Source organism: Ovis aries, chromosome 13, assembly GCF_016772045.2.
Source record: "Ovis aries strain OAR_USU_Benz2616 breed Rambouillet chromosome 13, ARS-UI_Ramb_v3.0, whole genome shotgun sequence".
NCBI lineage: Eukaryota > Metazoa > Chordata > Mammalia > Artiodactyla > Bovidae > Ovis > Ovis aries.
The window spans coordinates 10,688,052-10,708,122 of record NC_056066.1 but is presented as its reverse complement, the minus strand read 5'-3'; the positions used below and the strand labels follow the sequence as shown (position 1 = coordinate 10,708,122).

Here is a 20,071-nt window from a genome sequence, read left to right as displayed (position 1 = left end):
GTAAAACAGAATAGTTACATTTTTAAAAAACGGTAAGAGAGGAGAACACATGCAAGAGAATTAAAGTGGCCCTTTACAGATGGCCCATGAAACGACTTCCTGCCAGCACCATACTGCCACAGGTCCTAAAAACATTCTACAGTAAACTGTAACATCTCATGTCAGAATTTCACTCAACATTTCCCGTAACCCTGAAAACATCTAAAACCAAGACACTAATATGGGTATCCGGTATAATTTATAACCCACCCCCCCACCCTTAGCCCGTAGCTTCTTCAGAAACAATGCTTCAAAATTTCAATTCATCTTTTGAAGGTTTAACAGAAGTTTTAAAAAAACTTCATGGATATTTCAAGACTTATAGAAAATTATTTCTCCACACAAAAATAGCTCTACAAGGCCCTCTGAAAGTATGCTAGAGAGACCTTTTAACTACCAGAATTCAGAGTTAAAATGCCGCCAGAGGACCCCAGTCACTTAGCTTCTTGAAGGCTCAGGGGTGCTATAATGATTAAATGAGAAAACACACCCCAAAAGACTTGTCAAACTATAAAACTCAACACAAATTTACCTACCTGCTTATTTTCTGGAACAAAGCTTAGATGTGATTGCATAAAACATTGAAATAACTTTCAAATTATAAAGACAGTACCTAATGGCAAGACATGAAGTATGTCAGCAGTCCAGTTATAGCCTGTTCTGTATTACTGAAAACACCTTTCACAAAGCCAAGTCATATATTTTAATCTCTTATTATGATCAGAACATATCCCTTCCACTGTAATGGTTTTATAAATTTCATTATTTCATTGTGGTACATATTCCTCTACACTAAAAACCAAGTCTTATACTCACAGAGGGAAGAAAAAAAAAAAGTTGTTTTTCTATAACAAAAAAATAAAAGATAAATTTAAAAATTTTCTATATTGAAAAAAAATAAGCTTAAAGTCTGATTATTCTCTTTTAAAAAGTAAGACATGAAAGTTTGCCTCTCCCGCTCAGAATCTTTCATGTCACTAAGCTAATCAGCCACAGACCAACACTAACGTGACCCGTGGCTGCATGCATCTGAGGCTACGGGACTCAGAGGTCCCTGTCCACAGGGTAGACTCTGAGCGACCTGAGCTTGCTAGGATTTTGGTGTCGTGGAGGGTTCTGGAAGGACTCCCCTGCGGGTACCTTGGGACGACTACACTGACGAACCCTGGCCCCTCGTTCAGGTGCTCCAAAACCACTCGGTTCAACTACAGGAGCAGCTGCAGAATTCCAGCCAATAAACCCACCAACCCTGTAGATCCCAGTTATGTGACTCATGTCGGCTTTCTCCTCCAACATGCCCAACTGTTTCAGAGCTGGCAAACCCAATGTCCAGAATTAGAACTGGAGACAGCTGAGGAAAGCTACCGATAGTCGGAGAATGTCTTATTTAAAGAAGGTGAAGGTCTATAGGTAAGCTGGCCTGGAGAGAAAGTTTTCATAGATAAAATCACAAAAATTACCAATGTCAAACCCTCAAATTCACATGACCCAGGGCCTTGGTGCTGGCACAGACCTGCGAGAGTATTCTGCTTCCAGCCTTTGGGTACAGCCCAGAGCGTTCCTGCATGAAGCCATCGCTGGCACAGAGGTGCCCAGGCGGGGTTATCTGGCCTCTGGGCACCAGCAAGGCAGTCTGCCCTCTCCATCCGGAATGGTCCCCACGGCCCTGACTACACACCCGGGAGGCAGAGGTGGTACTTTCACCACTTACTTCCTCCTCTGACTTCAGCAAGAGATCAGAAACCAAGACTGCTTTTCCTGCCTCTCGGGTCTCTGTGCTTCACTGTGTGGGAGCCGCGGCCCCTGCCACCAGCTCGGGAGTTAGCAAGGCGTCTGAGGCCGTGTGATGCGCTCCGATCTGGAGCGGGGAAGCCTCCTCTACGCGATCACTCACAGTCGAGTCACAACGAAGACCCTGAGGAGCTGACATGCGGAGTTTACACCACAGTCACACGGTTCCAACCAGACAGACAGAAGCACCTAGTGACACGCACAGGGAGGCTGACACAGCCTATCAGCTCAGAATTACACGTGGACCATGCCACGATGAGCCTCTTAAAAGATGCTATGTTCTAACAGCCTCAATGTTCTTGTGAAAGTGTTTAAAATTACTATAGTAAAATTCTAACCAGCTTCTAGCCTTGTTAATATATTTTAAAATCAGCAGCTTAAACCTAACTTTACCAGAATAAGGATGTTCAAATGCTACCCCTTCCTCCCCTGAGTCCCCAGACCTCGTGAGGTCCCCTCCTCCAAACAGCAGGTGTTCTCTGCATGGCTCTCCAAGGGCACTTATTAGAAGATGCTCGTGATTCTTCAGGAAGCAGCTAAAGTGCACTGTGATGAAAGTGTACCATTAAGAGGGATGGAGGGACATGACACTTGCTGGTGGGCTTTCCAAACTATGCGAGGCCCCAGAAGGGTCCAGCAGAATTGTCTCCAGGCGCCAGCGGGCACCTGTGCCTCTAGAGCCGACCACAGTGTCATATCCCTTATGTCACAACAGAAAAACACTGGGAAGGCAGGAAAACCATTTGTCAAACACGATTTTGCCCATCCCATGCTGCTTTTCCTGTGACGGCTCTCTTACAGCGAGAGGCCCCACAGATCCTCCATCGCTAGGCCCCTGTTGCTCGAGTCGCCCCCCACCCCACTCTGCTTGGCAGACCACTGGCACTGCAAGTGTGGGTCCCAGTCCTTGTGTCTGACTCCCAAGTGGTGAGCACCTGGAGCCCTCTGCCAATCACTGTACTCTTCACCTTGCTGACTGGCATCACCCCACCGCCCGCCCCCCCAGGTCAAGCGCACAGCCGAAGGCTGGATTCTCCTCAGCCCCCCGGCGAGACCATTACTATACTGATCATCACTACAGCTGCACAAGACACCCCAGCCCTGGGAAGGCAGGGACACGTCCCCTCAACTTCTTCCTCAAAGCACTCAGCACTACACTCCGCAAATCACAGCTACTCCAGTGCTGACTGAATGAGAAGTTCGTGCTAGGACGCCTCAATTCTGCTGGAATCCGCCTGGCTTCATTTTCTCATCCTCCCATAAGCCAAGTCACCCAAAGCGGAACAGGGTGCTCCTGGTTTCCTGGTGAAGACAGCCCGTCCCCTCCGTCCTCAGCACACGGCTGGTCCACATCTCCCCGTAGTGCCGGGAGCTGGGGCCCCAGGGAACACGCGGAGGAGTGTGCACCTCTCCCAAGCCCGGCCCGTAAAGCCTCTCCTGTCCCTTCCTCCGGGGTCTAGTCCTGTCCAGGGAACAGGAAGGTGACCCCAGGGAAACCTGGAGGCCACGCATTCAAAGAGCAAGACCCTCCAACAGCCTGGGTCCTTTGCTTTAAAGAGCACCAGGACTTCCCTGCTGGCTCAGTTGGTAAACAATCTGCCTACAATGTAGAAGACCTGAGCTCGGTCCCTGGGTCAGGAAGATTCCCTGGAGAAGGAAATGGCAACCCACTCCAGTACTCTTGCCTGGGAAATCCCACGGACAGAGGAGCCTGGTGGACTACAGACTATGGGGTCGCAAAGAGTCAGACGTGACTTAGTGAGTAAACCACCAGAGTACGTACACACACTCAGACACACACACACACACACACACCCCCCGCCCCCTACAGTCACCTGAAACTGCTATAAGACAGAGAAACGAGCGGGAGTCCTGAGGTCACTGTGTGTTTGGATCTGTTTGTTACTGAGGTCATGCCCACCCTAACCATTCCAGGGTCACCTGAAATTGACACCAACTCACTGTTTTGCATTCCTAACCTTCATTAATCAGAATTCATACCAAACAGGCCTCCAAGATGTGCAGGTTACTGACCTAAATGGACACACTGAAGATAATAAGTGTCTACAACTCCTGGAGAGAAAGATTATTAAATAAAAATGTGAAAAAGGAAAATCAAGGTAACTCTGGCACAGGGGCCTGACAAGAGCGACCTCCTAACACGAGGTGCACTGGGAGGTTTTACCAATCAAGAGAAACCCAACCTCATCCCATTCTCTCCCACAAGCTTCTTGCCCTTCTCAGAGAGGCTCCGTGCAGGTCAAGCAGACACCCTCTTGTTTCTGGTGAGACAGCGGAGGTGCGCTGCGGCAGGCCCGTTGTTACCAAGAGTTGGGTACTTCACAGGTCAAATGTGCCCTGGGAGATCTAAGACCCCAATCTCAGCAGCGTGGATAGTGGTGGTCCCCAACCTCAGTGAGACAGAAAGTATTCATTCAACCCAGGCAAGGCTGTGCAGCAGTGCAGTGATTACCTGTACAACTATGTACTTAACACGAGCTGTTCACATACAGACTGGTATTATTACTATAATATATTTTATTAACATGTTCCCTGTTAGCTCAGTTGGTAAAGAATCCACCTACAATGCAGGAGACCCCAGTTCATTTCTGGGTCAGGAAGATCCACTGGAGAGGGATGAGCTACCCACTCCAGAATTCTTGGGCTTCCCTTGTGGCTCAGGGGTAAAGAATACACCCGCAATGTGGGAGACCTGGGTTCAATCCTTGGGTTGGGAAGATCCCCTGGAGAAGGGAAAGGCTACCCACTCCAGTATTCTGGCCTGGAGAATCCCACGGACTGTACAGTCCACGGGGTCGCAAAGAGTTGGACATGACTGAGTGACTTTCACTTTCAAACCACTGTTTAGGTGTGTATCAGCATGTCTTCTACCCCTAGATGAAAGCTTTACAGTCGGGTGGGAGGGAGGGGAAAGGCACCCAACACCCACTGCTCCATAAATATTAATGAAATGAACGAATGGAATGAACAAGTGTACCGACTACGGCAGTGCTCTCTGGAGAAGCTGAGGTTGCCTTCTTCGGTTTTGATATCCTACACTATCTCAGTGTGCCAATGAGCTTCACAGCTTTTGAAGTTCTTTCACAAATTCTCATCTGACTTTTGCCCAACCCTGTGATTGCGCCACGATGAAACTGGGGCTCAGGGAAAACTTGCCTGAAATCACAACAGTTGTAGGTGATACAACTTAGGCCTTCTGACTCCTCAAGTCCAGAGTTCTCTCTATGGAAGGTAATATTCTCAGGGTTTCCCTGGTGGTCCAGTGGTTAATACTCTATGCTCGCTTCCACTACAGAGGATGCAGGTTTGATCCCTGGTCAAGGAACTAAGATCCCCCATGCTGTGTGGCCAAAAAAAAAAAAAAAAAAGATAATATTCTCCCTTCCAAATCCACCAGAAAGATTCAAAGCAGCTTCTAAAAACCTCAGGTTTAAATTCTCTGTCCCTTTTTTAGAAACCACTGTGGAACATCATAACCAAAGCTCCAACTTCCAGTACTTAGAAAACCTAAGTGTAAGGAGAGTGGAAGTGTTAATCCTTCAGTTGTGTCTGACTCATTGCAACCCCAAGGACTGGAGTCCACCAGGCTCTTCTGTCCATGGAATTCTTCAAGCAAAAATACTGGAGTGTGTAGCCATGCCCTCTTCCAGGGGATCCTCCTGACCCAGGGATCAAACCTGGGTCTCCTGCATTACAGGCAGATTCTTGACTGTCTGAGCCACCAGGGATGCCCATCAGGAAAGTGTGAACATGACATCACTAAATACTATACACTCAAAATGGAAAAAGCTCTAAATATTTTTGAATTCACTGGAAGTGTGAGCTGTGCGAGAAGCAAATGTGCTAGCTCCTCCAAGGACTTGCTCTCAATGTAGGGCCAAGTCCCTGTGTCCTACAAGCCCAAAGGCCTGCTCTCCCAGGCCCTAGTTAGGCTCTCTGATGCCTACGAACACCTGCTCGTCTCGTGGAGCAGCAGCCACTTGCTCCAGCAAGCGAGGATGGAGACAGCTTTTTTCCCATGTGTGTTTCAGGAATGGAGAAAGGAAGGAAAAACAAGAAATGATCATGATGTACGGACTAGACTGTATTTCTAAAGATTTGAAAGGCTTTTTCTACTGCCAATTCATCCTGCAACCACGTGTAAGTACTTATGATGCCCCAGATTCATGAAAAGCATTTCGAGGGCTTCCTCTCTTGGCATCTCTGGGGTCACATGCTACTTGAGACACTGCAGATTTAAAAATGAATGATTTCACCTGTCCACAAGTTACCACACACACAAGTTACTATACATAAGGCATGACAGGTGCTCAGTTCAGTTCAGTTCAGTTGCTCAGTCGTGTCCGACTCTTTGCGACCCCATGAATCGCAGCACGCCAGGCCTCCCTGTCCATCACCATCTCCTGGAGTTGACTCAGACTCACGTCCATCGAGTCTGTGATGCCATCCAGCCAGGTGCTACACAAACACATTTATGAAACGCTATGGGAGTAAAGACAAGTGACCAGTTAGGAAAGATGAAAAAGGCTTTATGAAGAGATCAGCCTCACAAGATGAGCAGGATCCAGGAACGCAAAAGAAACGCATGGCAGTGGAGTGGTGGGAAGTCAGGTTTCATCACACGGAGAGGCTCACAAGGATGAAAAGGGAATTTGGAAACAGAGTACAAAGGCCCTCAAGTATAATGCTAATGAACTTGGACTTTATCTTAGAGGGATTCAGAGAATTATCTCACTTTTCTAAGCAGGGTTAATGCCTGGTCAAATTTACATCTTAGAATGGGAACTCTGGAGGCAGGCAGAGGATGAGTAAACACACAGACTATCAGGGAAACAAGGCAGAAAGTCACGTTACTAACAGAGGCAAGAGTTGGTCAAGGACTGAGGGCAGCAGTGGCAAAAACAGGGAGAAGGGGAAAGTGAAGACCAACACTGGATGAGAGAGATCAGAAGAGAAAAAAAACAGGTAACTGACATTGCTAGCTAGATCTCAGTGATAACAGCATTAACCATGCTGAGGAGTAAAGAAGAAATCATGTTTGCATTTTAATCACTTCTTCCAGGAGTCAAGGGAGGACGAAAGTTCTCAGTTTTGAAAACGCTTGCTTGTTTCATTTTCAAATTATCTGTCGAGTGACAGGTTAAGCTCCAGGAGGTACTTTGAAATAGGAAACTAGCCCTCAAAACATCTGTAAGTGACAGCTGGAGACAGAAGATTTGAGGTGCTTTGGTGAGATGCTCTAAGAGCAGACGATTCCACAGATCGATGAAGACAGAACTCACAATCTTTAAATAAAATCAGCTTAGGAAGGACAGGGGGGACAATAAGCAGAGAGAGAGGATGACAACAAATCTGAAATTAGAGCTCTAAGTCTATGAACAAGAGTCTAGTGTTCGCACACTCAGAGGCCACAAAACTTGTCAACCCATCAGGACACCCTCTGATGACAATTGCGGAATGCAATGGAACCACGAAAAAAAAAAGAGGAAAAGGAAAGAGGTTAGCTAAGTAGCAATGATGCCAAGGCAAGCCACGGGAGAAATGAATTACTAAAGGGCACACCACAAATTCCACACACTTGCACAAAAGGGACAAGCAAAAATGGGGAAACCAGTAAGACCCCAGAACATCTCCTTCCGCAAGCATATTGTCAAGATCTGTCCCCTGCACAGCAAGCTTTTGCTCTAGACAATCCAAGGCACTGTGAATAGATCCACACACACTGTCCTCTAGCTGCTGAAAGGGGGATTCAGGCCAAAATCAGTTCCTAAAGAAGACAAAAGGGGGGCTTCTCTGGTGGTCCTGTGGCTGAGACACCACACTCCCAGTGCAGAGGCCGGGTTCGATCCCTGGTCAGGGCACTAGATCCTGCATGCCACAACAAAGACCTGGTGCAGCCAAATTGATAAATAAAATACTCTTTAAAAAAAAAAAAAAGAATACAAGAGAATTGCCTGTGAAACACCAGTTAAACAACCAATCATCTTAATTTAAAATATTCTGTCCTATACTGCAAATATGTGTTTTGTTCTTAAAAGCAAGGAAACTGGAGGCTTAACCCAAGAAAAGGTGGAAAGTGAAAGTGAAGTGAAAGTTGCTCAGCCATGTCCGGCTCTTTGCGACCCCATGGACTATACAGTCCATGGAATTCTCCAGGCCAGAATACTAGACCATGGAATTCTCCAGGCCAGAATACTGGAGTGGGTAGCCTTTCCCTTCTTCAGGGAGTCAACTGGTAATAAGGATGGGGGGGCGGGTGGGCAGGGGAAGGATAGCAGCAAAAAAGTGGGTGGAGCTACCAGATATCGCAATTTCAAGCACTTGCACCAATACCAATGGCTGCAGTAAGAACCACCCCAGGCATTTCCTAAAACTTAGTGAACCTTAAAGAACTTTCATGCCTTCCTTTTTTTTTCTTGAAGCGGTGAGACAGAAGGGAACAATAACTTTGGTAAACCTGATACCGGACCTGATTCTGTCTCCAAGGACTATTCTTACTACTCAGTTAATCAAATTCAATCCGCTCATGAGCAAAACGAGCTTGCTTTCATGTCAGAGATCTTTTTTCATTTTATCTTCCTTATTTGAGCAGATTACCAGGCACGAGCAGGCCCTCACTGGCGGCTACCATCCTTCCTTCCAGTGATCTTTATCCTCCCATGGGAAAATCCCTAACTTCTTCAGGCCTCAATTTCCTCACCTGAGTGGGTTGCCATGAGGCCTTACAGGCTTGTTTGCGGGTGAGGTAACTAACGTAAAGCATTTTGTACACCACAGTGCGATACAAGATGCAAAATATAACGATTTCCAGGCCTGAAAAGCAGAGCTGCTCCCATTTTCCCTCGGAAGGGACAGAAAACACCGCGAGGGTTAAACGACGAGCACCTCGGAAGATCAGGTAGAGAAGTCAACAGCGACCCTCACGTCCGCCACCACCCCGCACAGCTTGCTCAGAACTCAAGACTCTACACCAGCTCCAGGACCCCCCACATTACCCCAGTTTCCCTAATATTCAGGTTAGGGGGAGGGCAATTGCAAATGCAAGAGGCAAAAGGATGCCACAAAATGACTCGCCCAAGGTCAAAACAGCTGAGCAGCAGGAAAGGAAATGCTGGCTGCCCACGGCCGAGGCCACGTTCCGGCGACGCCCACATCACTGACAGCGCCCCAGCCTGCCGCTCTCTGATCCGCCCTGGCCCCAGCCAGCGCTCCACCACCCCCGAGGACCATACCTCGCAGAGACCAGACCCGCTAAAGACCCCAGAGACTCAGGTCCACGCGACCGGGCCCGTCCGCGCCCCCACCACGCCGGCGGCCTCACGCACTATGGCGATCCGCATCAGGGCTCTCGCCGCCGCCGCCTCAGGTCCCGGGCCACCCGGGTTCCCGGTCGCGGCTTCCCAGGGGCAGTGAGAGCCCCTGCAGGCCGTGGACTTCCTCCACCAGCTCCGCCGCCGCCACAGGGCCGCTAAGAGCCCGCCGCCGACGCCGACGGAATACATCACCGGCCAATTGAAGCACGCAAGAGGAAGGGCGCACTTGACGGACTGCTGCGGCGACCAATCAGGATGCCGAACCGCGCTACCGCTAGCAGGCCCCGCCCCCTCTGCGCTTCCGCCAGGGCGGAAGAGGCGAGCAGTAACTTTCCCAGAGTTCCTCCGAGCTTAGGGACTCACGGAGGGGCCGCGGTCGGCGCGATGGGCGGGGCCAAGAGTATGGGCGGGACCGGCCGCGGAGGGCGGGGCCACAGGCGGGGCCGCACGGGCCCTACCCCGTCCTCGCGGGCTCGTGCAGCCTGTGACTGGACCTGCGGTGGTGGTCCCCGGGGTTCACCTAGTCTTTCTCCTCAAAGTGAAACCAGTGCGGGCGGTAGTCTCCGCGCGTGCGTTCGCTGCCTCCCGCGGGTCGCGTGGTCTGCCGGGAACCTCAGGGTTGGGTCGGGGGAAGGTCGGGGCGTCTGAGGAAGGGTCCTGACAGGCAGGGTGGAGGAGGACCTCGGAGGCGGGGCCCGGAGGAGGGTCGCGGGGCGGGCCCGGGGGAGGGTCGCGGGGCGTTCCCGCCGGACCCGAGACCGTGGCCATGACCGCGCTCCGGGTTCCGTGGCGGCTGTGCTGGTTGGTGCTGGATGAGAGGAGCTGCACCCGGCTGGGCGCGCGGACTGCGCGGGGCCTGCCGGAGATACGCTCCTGCACACGCTACGCGCCACAGCCGCTGGGACATCTTGGCCTATCTGGTTGACACCCGGGACCTGGACATCGAAGCCGTCAACCAGGACTACAAGCGGACTCTCTCTGCGCGAGGCTGCCTCCATGGGACACCCGGACTGCGTGCCGTACCTGCTGACCCGGGGGGCCGCCGTCGACTGCCTGGAAGACCGACTGGTAAGTGGTGGGCCTTGCAGAGAGACCCCCACCTTTTCCTGCCGATCTTACATTCCCACTCTTGGTCAGCCTCCACACCATTGCCTCTCAGGCTTCCCCTACAGAACATCATTGCTCTCAGGCTTCCCCTACAGAACATCATTGCTGTCCTTGTGAGGTTAACTGCTCCAGCCTTCTGTTTCAGACTGCCTCCCATGATAGAGCAGAGAGCCGTAACGAACATATTCAGATCCCCTGGAGAAGGAAATGGCAACCCACTTCAGTATTCTTGCCTGGAGAATTCCATGGACAGAGGAGCCTGGCAGGCTCCATGGGGTCTCATAGATTGGGACACTACTGAGCGACTATCACTCACTCACTGCCTATAGCAAGGGTCCCAGGCGGGATGTTTTTCTGGAAACATCTCACTAAATGATTATTGCACAGATGACATTGTTCTAATTTTCTGTTTTGAAATCCCTAGTTATAGCTTATCAGAAATTTGCAAAGACAGCTGGGAAGTCCCATGCACCTTTTCCCCATCTTGCCCCAAAGTTAATGTCTTACAACTCGAGCACAGTCACAAGAAGAAACTGACACTGCTATGACATTGCTACTATCAGGGCCCTTGCTCACATTTCACAGGTATATAGATGAGCACAGGTGTGTGGGGTCCTCTGTGCAGTTTTAGCACGTGAGCGCCACCGTCACCATGCTCACCTGTAACTATTATGCAAAGCAGTTGCATTCTGTTATTAATAGATGCACACAGTCTTCAGTACTGACTGTCCACCTCCTTAGACATTTGAACACCTGAAGACTCATACCATAATAAAGTTCCTGAATGAATCCACAAGGGATTCCTGATCTTGCATAAACAAGAAGAACATCAGAAAGATATACAGCTAACTAAAGCGCACCTTGCCCACTGGCATGGGGGAATACGCCTGCTTACGTTTTGAGGTTTGGGCTTTGGCTAACTGAGCCCAAGACATTTTCTTCTGCTGCTAGTAAGTTGGTCCAAATATAGTGGAGGCGTATTACCTTTTTAAAAAAAGTTCTGTGGATAAAGAAACAGCCGCCCCAAACAACCATCAGAAGGGCAAGTCTCATTTGACTGTGTGCTTAGGAAGTGCAGTTACAGCAAGACATTTTACCTGTTCTCAGCTTACTCGCTTTCTCATGTCCCTTCTACCCTGAATTCATTCCCTCTGTGAAGCACTTCTTCAAGATTCCAGCCTTCATGTATCTTGGTTTCTCCTTTTGGATTTTTTGTTCACTCTCGTTACTACATTCAGTTCAGTTCAGTTCAGTCGCTCAGTCGTGTCCGACTCTTTGCGACCCCATGAATCGCAGCACGCCAGCCCTCCCTGTCCATCACCAACTCCCGGAGTTCACTCAGACTCACATCCATCGAGTCAGTGATGCCATCCAGCCATCTCATCCTCTGTCGTCCCCTTCTCCTCCTGCCCCCAATCCCTCCCAGCATTACCAAAACAAAAAAAAAAAAAACAAAACATTTTAAATACAACAGTGTGTACATGACTGTCTCAAATTCACTAGCTATCCCAACAAGGACCTACTGTATAGCAGAGGGAAGTCTGCTCAATGTTAAGGAGAGGGGTTTGGGGGAGAATTGTTGTTCAGTTGCTCAATCCTGTCCAACTCTGTGTGACCCCATGGACTGCAGCATGCCAGACTTCCCTATCCTTCACCATCTCCTGGAGCTTGCTTAAACTCATGTCCATTGAGTCAGTGATGCCATGCAACCATCTCATTCTCTGTTGTTCCCTTTTCCTCCTGCTTTCATTCTTTCCCAGCATCAGGGTCTTTTCCAATGAGTCAGCTCTTTACATCAGGTGGCCAAAGTATTGGAACTTCAGCATCAGTCCTTCCAATGAATATTATGGGTTGATTTCCTTTAGGATTGACTGGTTTGATCTCCTGACTGTCCAAGAGATTCTCAAGAGTCTTCTCCAAGGGGGAGAATGGGTACATGTATTATATCTATAGCTGAGTCTCTTTATTGTTCACCTGAAACTATCACAACATTGTTAATTGGCTATACCCCAATAAAAAATAAAAAATAAAAGAAACAAAAACATGAAATAGTGTTGGTAGTTAAGTAATACCAAAGCAGTCCTATTTAGTCAAAGGCATGGTTTTTGCAGTAGTCATGTATGGATGTGAGAGTTGGACCATAAAGAAGAGCTGAGAGCTGAAGAATTGATGCTTTTGAACTGTGGTGTTCAAAAGAGAAGACTCTTCAGAGTCCTTTGGACTGCAAGAAGATCAAACCAGTCAATCTTAAAGGAAATCAGTCCTGAATATTCATTGAAAGGACTGATGCTGAAGCTGAAGCTCCAATACTTTGACCACTTGATGTGAAGAACTGACTCATTAGAAAAGACCCTGATGCTGGGAAGGACTGAAGGGAGAGGAAAAGGGGACTTCAGAATGAGATGGTTGGATGACATTACCGACTCGATGGACAGGAGTTTGAGCAAGCTCCAGGAGTTAGCGATGGACAGGGAAGCCTGGCTTGCTGCAGTCTATAGGGTCGCATAGAGTCAGACACGACTGAATGACTGAACTGGCTTTCCAGTATTCATGTATGGATGTGAGAGTTGGACCATAAAGAAGGCTGAGCACCAGAGAACTGATGCTTTTGAGCTGTGGTGCTGGTGAAGACTCTTGAGAGTCCCTTGGACTGCAAGGAGATCTAACCAGTCAATCCTAAAGGAAATCAATCCTGAATATTCACTGGAAGGACTGATGCTGAAGCTGAACCTCCAATATTTTGACCACCTAATGCAAAGAGCCAACTCATTAGAAAAGACCTTGATGCTGGGAAAGATTGAAGGCAGGAGGAGAAGGGGATGACAGAGGACTAGATGGTTGGATGGCATCATCAACTCAATGGACACGGGTTTGAGCAAGCTCTGGGAGATGGTGAAGGACAGGGAAGCCTGGTGTGCTGCAGTCCATGGAGTCACAAAGACTTGGAGAAGACTGAGCCCCTGAACGACAACAACAACACATAAAACAGATAGCCAACAAGGACCTATTGTATATCACAGAGAACTCTACTCAGTATTATATAATAACCTATATGGGAAAAGAATCTGAAAAGAATGGAGATATATATTTATATATAACTGAATCACTTTGCTGTACACCTGAAACTAACACGACACTGTGAGTCAAATATACTTAAATGAAATTTTTAAAAAATTGTTTCCTGCTGGAACAAGGCTTTATATCTCTTTAGAACAAATCTCTCCAACTCCTAATAAATAGCTCAGATGCTAAGGGATCATTCCTGTGACTTCTTTCCATTAAATTTGCAGTTTCCTAAAGTACCTTTATTCAGTCCAATGGGTCATGAGCATTGAGGGGCCCAATGACAACCAGTAACAACCCACGAGAGAGAAGAAGCCACATTTTGTTGCTTTTCGAATCTCTAGCATCCAGCACAGAGACTAGACTCTGGACTTGGTTGGTTTGGGGTGTGCAGCTTCTGAAGGACATGATACACACTGAATAGCTGAGGTGGGGGAATATGACACACAGTATTTTAAGAAGATAGATTTTTTCTAGACTTTTCAGACTAGGTGGGTAACAAATGAAAAACTCCTAACTAGGAACATTCCCTCCACCTCTTGAATCTATTTAAAATAAAGGAGGACACACAAAAAGAAAAACTAATGGAAATGGAGCAGAACACTGTGAAGACCTCCCCGTGGCACCTGCCTCGTGTTTGTAGAGAAGCTTTAGCCTCTGAGGCTTTGCCCAAGTCCCAAAGAGCAAACGTAATCAGAGAAGTGAGAAAATGCTGAAACAAATGAAAATGGCCCAAGACAAAATAACAATAGTTAAAACATCAAAGTCAACTCCTCCTCAAGGGCTGTAGATAGCATTCTGAGCCATATCCTGGAGTTCTGCAGATACTGAAACCCCCACCAGGTGGAAAAAGTTAACCGCATGCTGACTACACCTATGTAGACCCCAGACCAGTTGAAACCTGATGGTTGGTGATACTGACTCCTAAAAGCACCCAATTAGCTCACCACCAACCAATCCAGAAGGATGTACACCAGCTATCAGGCTTTATATCTGATCACCCCTAACGGTGCCTTTAAAAACCCTTCCCTGAATTTGGGGGAGAATGGATGCATGTATTTGTGTGGCTGAGTCACTCTGCTGTGCACCTGAAACTATCACCACATTGTTCGTTGGCTATACTCCAATAATATAAGTTTTTTTTTAAAATTATTTTTGTCCTTAGGAAACCTAAGCCACATATTTTTCTTTATTCTGGCTTACCAAGAAATGCATTCATTTTTTCCAGTCAGTTTAGATGCTTTTGTGAAGGTATATTTTAGATGTGATTAGTATTTAAATCAGTAACTTTGAATAAAACTGATTACCCCCCGTAATGTCCATGGGCCTCATCCAATCAGCTGAAGGCTGCAAGCCCAAATACTGAAGTTCCTTAAAGTGGAAGGATGTTTTCAAATTGTGGTGCTAGAGAAGACTCTTGAGAGTCCTTTGGACTGCAAGGAGATCAAACCAGTCAATCCGAAAGGAAATCAACCCTGAATATTCATTGGAAGGACTGATGCTGAAGCTGAAGCTCCAATATTTGGGCCACCTGATGCAAAGAGCGATTTCTCGGAAAAGACCTTGATGCTGAGAAGGATTGAAGGCAGGAGGAGAAAGGGGCAGCACAGAACAAGATGCTTGGATGGCGTCACCGACTCAGTGGACATGAATTTGAGCTAACTCCAAAAGACAGTGGAGGACAGAGGAGCCCTGAAGACTGCAGTCCATGGGGTCACAAAGAGTGGAACACAACTTAGCGACTGAACAACTGAAAAGTGGAAGGAATTCAAGTCTGAAGCATAGAAACCCTGGCTGAGTTTCCAGACTATTGTTCTGGGGATTCAGATTCAAGACTGCAGCATCAACTCTTCCCTGAATCTCCAGTCTGCTGGCTCACTCTACAGATTTCAGGTATCCTGACAGATGGATAGATAAATAGCGAATCCCCTACAGTCTTTATTCCCCCTTTGGAGAACCTTAAAAGTTCTACTGTATTCCAGCAGTGTGGCTCTAGTTACGTTTCACTATATCCAGGCAGCAGGAATATAGTTATGTTTATAATTATAGTAAAATACATTGTGGTAATCGTCGTGTAAGTCAAATCATTATGCTCTGCACCTTAAACTTATACACTGCTGCATGTTAATTACATCTCAATAAAACTGGAAGGAGAAAAAAAAATTGCAATTCGGGAAACAGAGATTCAGATTAAACTGAAATTGTTCCGAAAAGGAGTCAGGGGTTTATGAAGACAAAAGGCCACAGGTTGTCAGAAATTGCCTGATGAAAACTGTGAGCGACTCTGATACAAGCCAGGAAATATTTGTCCTTACGGAATCACAAGTTATTTAGGGCAGGGGTGGTCCGAGAAGTAGCTTGAGTTTTTGGCAGATGTTTTGGAGGACTTCATTAGGACAACAGATGATGGGAAGGTCAGATTCCATCCAGGCTGAGACATGCCAACGTCACACTCATTAATGGCCTTCTGGCTCTTTCAGAGAGCTCTTTAGGGAGCATTATTGTCATTGAGTGGCTAAGTCATGTTCAACTCTTTGCAACCCCATGGACTGCAGCATGCCAGGCTCTCCTGTCCTTCAATATCTCATGGAGTTTGCTCAAATTAGAGAGTGTTACCAACTCCATGGTTTTTCTTTCACAAAAGCCAGTATGAAATCTGTCCCTGACTTCTGCTGAAGTGAACAACTGTAATAGGGAAGACCCTTTTGTATTCTATTACAAGTTCAGCACTAAAGGTATGTTGCCTTTATGCTTATCTTATACGTAGCTGATCCTTGCTGGGAGCCCTGCCTCCTGCATAATGAGGATTAAGCTGAAATACCTGGGTTTACCTCCCAGGAAACAACCTGACCAAGCCCACCTGTCAATGACTGCAGGAAGGGAATTAACGCATTCCCTTCAGAGGCTGATGGGAACCAGGAAAGGTTTGACTTTACTCTCTCTCCTTTCAGTGTAAACCAAGCCTGAATTCTAACTCAGGCAAGATGGTTCTTGTCGGACATGAGTCCACCATTATCTTGATCTACCAGCTTTCCAAACAAAGTTGCTGTTCCTTGCCCCAACAACTCATCTCTCTATTTATCGGCCCATCCTGTGGGAAGCAATAGGACTTGGTAACAGGATGACGCTACTTATGTCTAAGGCCTTCAAGTGAGTGTCAGCTCACTGGCTGGTGCTGCTGTATAGGTAACAGTTTACCAGAGATCTCTTCCTTGCAGACGAGGCAAAGTCTATGCCAGTTGTAAATGAGCATAACTACCTGTGCTCAGGTGTGTCCTGCGCGCGAGGACAAAAACTTCTCCTTCTAGGTTCATCTGGCTGGTTAAGAAGCGACTTAACATGAGACAGATTAACAGGAGAAAAGCAAACAAAAGGTTAACAACATGTATACTTTTGTATACATGGGTGAGAACCAGAAAACCTGAGTAACTCACCAGAATGGTTGAAACCCTCACCTTAAATACCATCTTCAGCTAGAAACAAAGGAGAATATTGTGTGTAGTGGTTTGGGACTAGAATGTGGAGGAAGGTGATGCACGTGGAGATGGAAAAGCAAGTGTTTGGAACTCTCTAAATATTTGGAGTTCCCCTGACCACACCTGGCCCACATTTTTTCTCAGTATCTCTGGTAGTAGCTGTTTTCCTGGGCCAGCCCCTTTATCTAAACTATTCAACATTTAAGGAGGCGGTCAAAAGAAAGGCTTTGAGTCTTTTGTTTCTTAAAAATATTCTTCCTAAAATCATTCTCTTGCCAAAGAGACACATTTTGAGGTGACAAATTTTGCTTCCCTACAATATCCTGGATCAGGTAGAAAAGGTTAATATGGAAACACAAGGAGGAGGCCACCTTGCTTCCCAAAATAGTCCCTAAAATTTGGGGGGACTTGCTTAGATTCCTGAATCTAAGACTTGGGGAACTTCGGCTGAGACCATTTTCTTTTGCTCAGTAAGGGTCTTGCTGATTACATGTTGCCCAAGACAAGCCCAAAGGATTTGGTGCCCATCAGCTTCAAGTTTCCTTGGACTGGTTACAGTGGCTGAATTGCGGCCTAAAACTCTTCTAGGAACAAGGAGGGAAATTGTGGGAAAATAAACTTCCCTGGGATTTCTCAGCGGTTTTGTAAAAAGCCCAGATCTTCTGAGACTCTTCAGCGCAGACATCTGCAGCCATTCATCTAGTTAATAGCTCCTATCTGAAAGAATTCATAGTCTCATCTCCCCAAGGAGCAGGCTACAGCCCAGAGTAGGTCCCCCGAAGGTGCTCCGTCTCCCTAAGAATTTATATTTCAAGAAGGGATGAGGCCCAGAACCTTGGAGACTCCAGATCAGGCTTCTGGAGAGATTTTGTTACCAGCAAAGCCCATAAACAGTTACCAGGTTAAAAAGACAAACAAAAAAAACAATATTAGGAATAAAAATACTAACCTCCTTTCCCTTGTGCTTAGTCTGGTTTCTCTTGCTTGCCGGGTGTTTCCTGCAGAGGCCTTGCTCCCAGGTCTTCAAACCCCAGTTCCTGGTGTGAACCAGCTTGGCTGATGCTCCTACTTGGGCTGGGGGTGCTGTGTGCGGAGACGCTGCACACGACACCTTAGTGCAAGATGGCAATGAGCCCTGTGAACCCCACTACCTGGAGCAGCTGTGCCTATCTCTGCTCCCCAGAACCCTGCCAACTCCACCCACTCCCCTGCTGATGAGAGCCCTACAGAGCAGCCCCGCCCCATGGCCTGTTGGAGAGTGTGGACTGTACAGTGGGTGCTCCCACTTTTCAGTTCCTTTGCTTCTCAACTCATTCCATTGGCAGAGAAACATTGGGTAGAAGGACCCTTTTTGGGGTGGGTGACATCTTCACTTATGTACCAAAGGCCAGAGTAAGGAGGACATCCTTCCCAGGAGAGGAGCACGCCCTTCTCAGCAGCAGGAACAAGGTTTCCTTCCGTTCTACATCTGCTGGTGTGGAACAGCTGAGCTGCTCTCAACACACGGCCCCAGGTGCAGTCCTGGGCAAGGGGGCAACACCTGTATGTTTACTGTGAGCTATTTAATAAGAACTGTGTCTCTGATCACAATGACCTGTCCGTGCCTTCAGGATAAAAGGAATGAATACTGAAAGCCTAGCCAAAAGGAGGGAATGTCTCCAAGAGGTCAGTTAGAGTGAACGCCAAGAGGTAGGAGAAATTCAGACAAGGGCAGGAAAGGTGCAGCTTTGATTCAGCGATGTGGTAGTCATCAGTGACTTGGGAGTAGTTTTGAGGGAAGAAAGGGAAGACAGTCTAGAACTGCTAGGGATCCAGGTGAACCTTTCAAGAAGTTTGTTGTGGGACCTAAGATTGTCTGGTACAAGTGAGAGGGGAGAAGGGAGGTGAGAAGTTTGTAGCGAAGAGATCTGAAATCCTTATCAGAAGATACAAATTAAATAAAAGTAGCAGGATCACTGGGCAGTGCAGCACTGAGACGCTTGGAGAGGGTGTCAAGGCAGAAGGATCATCTGTCTCATATAAAACTGGAGTTCTGCCAAGTCAGATCACTGAAAGGACAGAAAGACAAGGGGATCGAGGATTAAGTGAGCATTAGTAACATGTCAGCTCTTGGAACTGATGGCGAGGAAAACGCTTCCTCCACCCTCTTAGGTTCAGTTATTGGGAATCTGCCAGTTAAATTGACAAAAGCAGATAACCATGAGAAAAAAAAAAAAAAAACATTTAAATAGCTTTCCAGGAATGATGTACACATGTGAGAGTTGGACCGTAAACAAGGCTGAGTGCTGAAGAATTGATGCTTTCAAACTGTGGTGCTGGAGAAGACTCTTGAGAGTCCCTTGGACAGCAAGGAGAACAAACCAGTCAATCCTAAAGGAGATCAACCCTGAATATTCATTGGAAGGACTGATGCTGAAGCTCCAATACTTTGGCCACTTGATGGGAAGAGCCGACTTACTGGAAAAGGCCCTGATGCTGTGAAAGATTGCGGCCGGAGGAGAAGGGGGGCGACAGAGGATGAGATAGTTAGATGGCATCTTCAACTAAATGGACATTGAGTTCGAGCAAACTCTGGGAGATGGTGAAGGACAGGGAAGCCTGGCATGTTGTAGTCCATGGGGTTGCAAAGAGATGGACATGAGTGAGCAACAGAACAATAACAACAACATGCAGAGGTTCACGAAGAAATGTGACTTGATGGGGTGACTACAACTGGGAGTTGATATACTACTTAATAAATGACAGGGAGTAGGACAAAAAGGCATCTTCTGAAAAACAGGTGACTTGGGAAAGGAGGGGCACTTATAACAAAAAACACTAAGAAATATAAATGGTACCTTAGGAGGATATATGGGAGATAGGGGAGTTTTGCAAAAATGTCTTGTTTGTCTGGCACTTGGAACTTTTCTGTCATTTTAACACTGTTTCCAAAAGTAAATCAAAATTAAAACCAACTCAAATGCACTTCTTTTTATAGCTGAATAATATACAGATACTTTATCCATTCATCTGTTAATGGACATCTAGGTTACTTCCATGGCTTAGCTATTGTAAATAGTGCTGCAGTGAACACTGGGGTACATGTGTCTTTTTGGAATTTGCTGTATGATGCAGGGAACCCAAAGTTGGTGCTTTGTGACAAACTAGAAGGGTGGAATGGGGAGGATGGTGGGAGGGAGGTTCAAGGGGGAGGGGACATATGCATACCTATGGCCGATTCAACTCAATGTATGGCAGAAACCATCACAATATTGTAAAGTA

General features: G+C 47.2%; 1 protein-coding gene and 1 long non-coding RNA gene across 5 annotated transcripts in view; one reads left to right on the top strand and one right to left on the bottom strand.

Annotated features, from left to right (window-relative positions):
• FBH1 (F-box DNA helicase 1) overlaps positions 1–9,338 on the bottom strand; it is a 37,514-nt gene extending 28,176 nt beyond the window's left edge. For 2 of the 3 annotated variants that reach the window (XM_004014171.6, XM_042230431.2), the window contains exon 1: positions 9,177–9,338. In XM_004014171.6, coding sequence (XP_004014220.2) covers position 9,177 — 1 coding nt within the window. In that variant the 5' untranslated portion in view covers positions 9,178–9,338. Of the gene's footprint in view, positions 1–9,083 lie in introns of all 3 variants that reach the window. The other variant, XM_012188153.5, reaches the window with a different exon arrangement.
• A 287-nt stretch (positions 9,339–9,625) lies between these two features.
• LOC121816294 (uncharacterized) overlaps positions 9,626–20,071 on the top strand; it is an 81,243-nt gene continuing 70,797 nt past the window's right edge. For both annotated transcript variants that reach the window (XR_006055813.1, XR_009596014.1), the window contains exon 1: positions 9,626–10,232. This is a non-coding gene — a long non-coding RNA (uncharacterized LOC121816294). The remainder of the gene's footprint in view (positions 10,233–20,071) is intronic.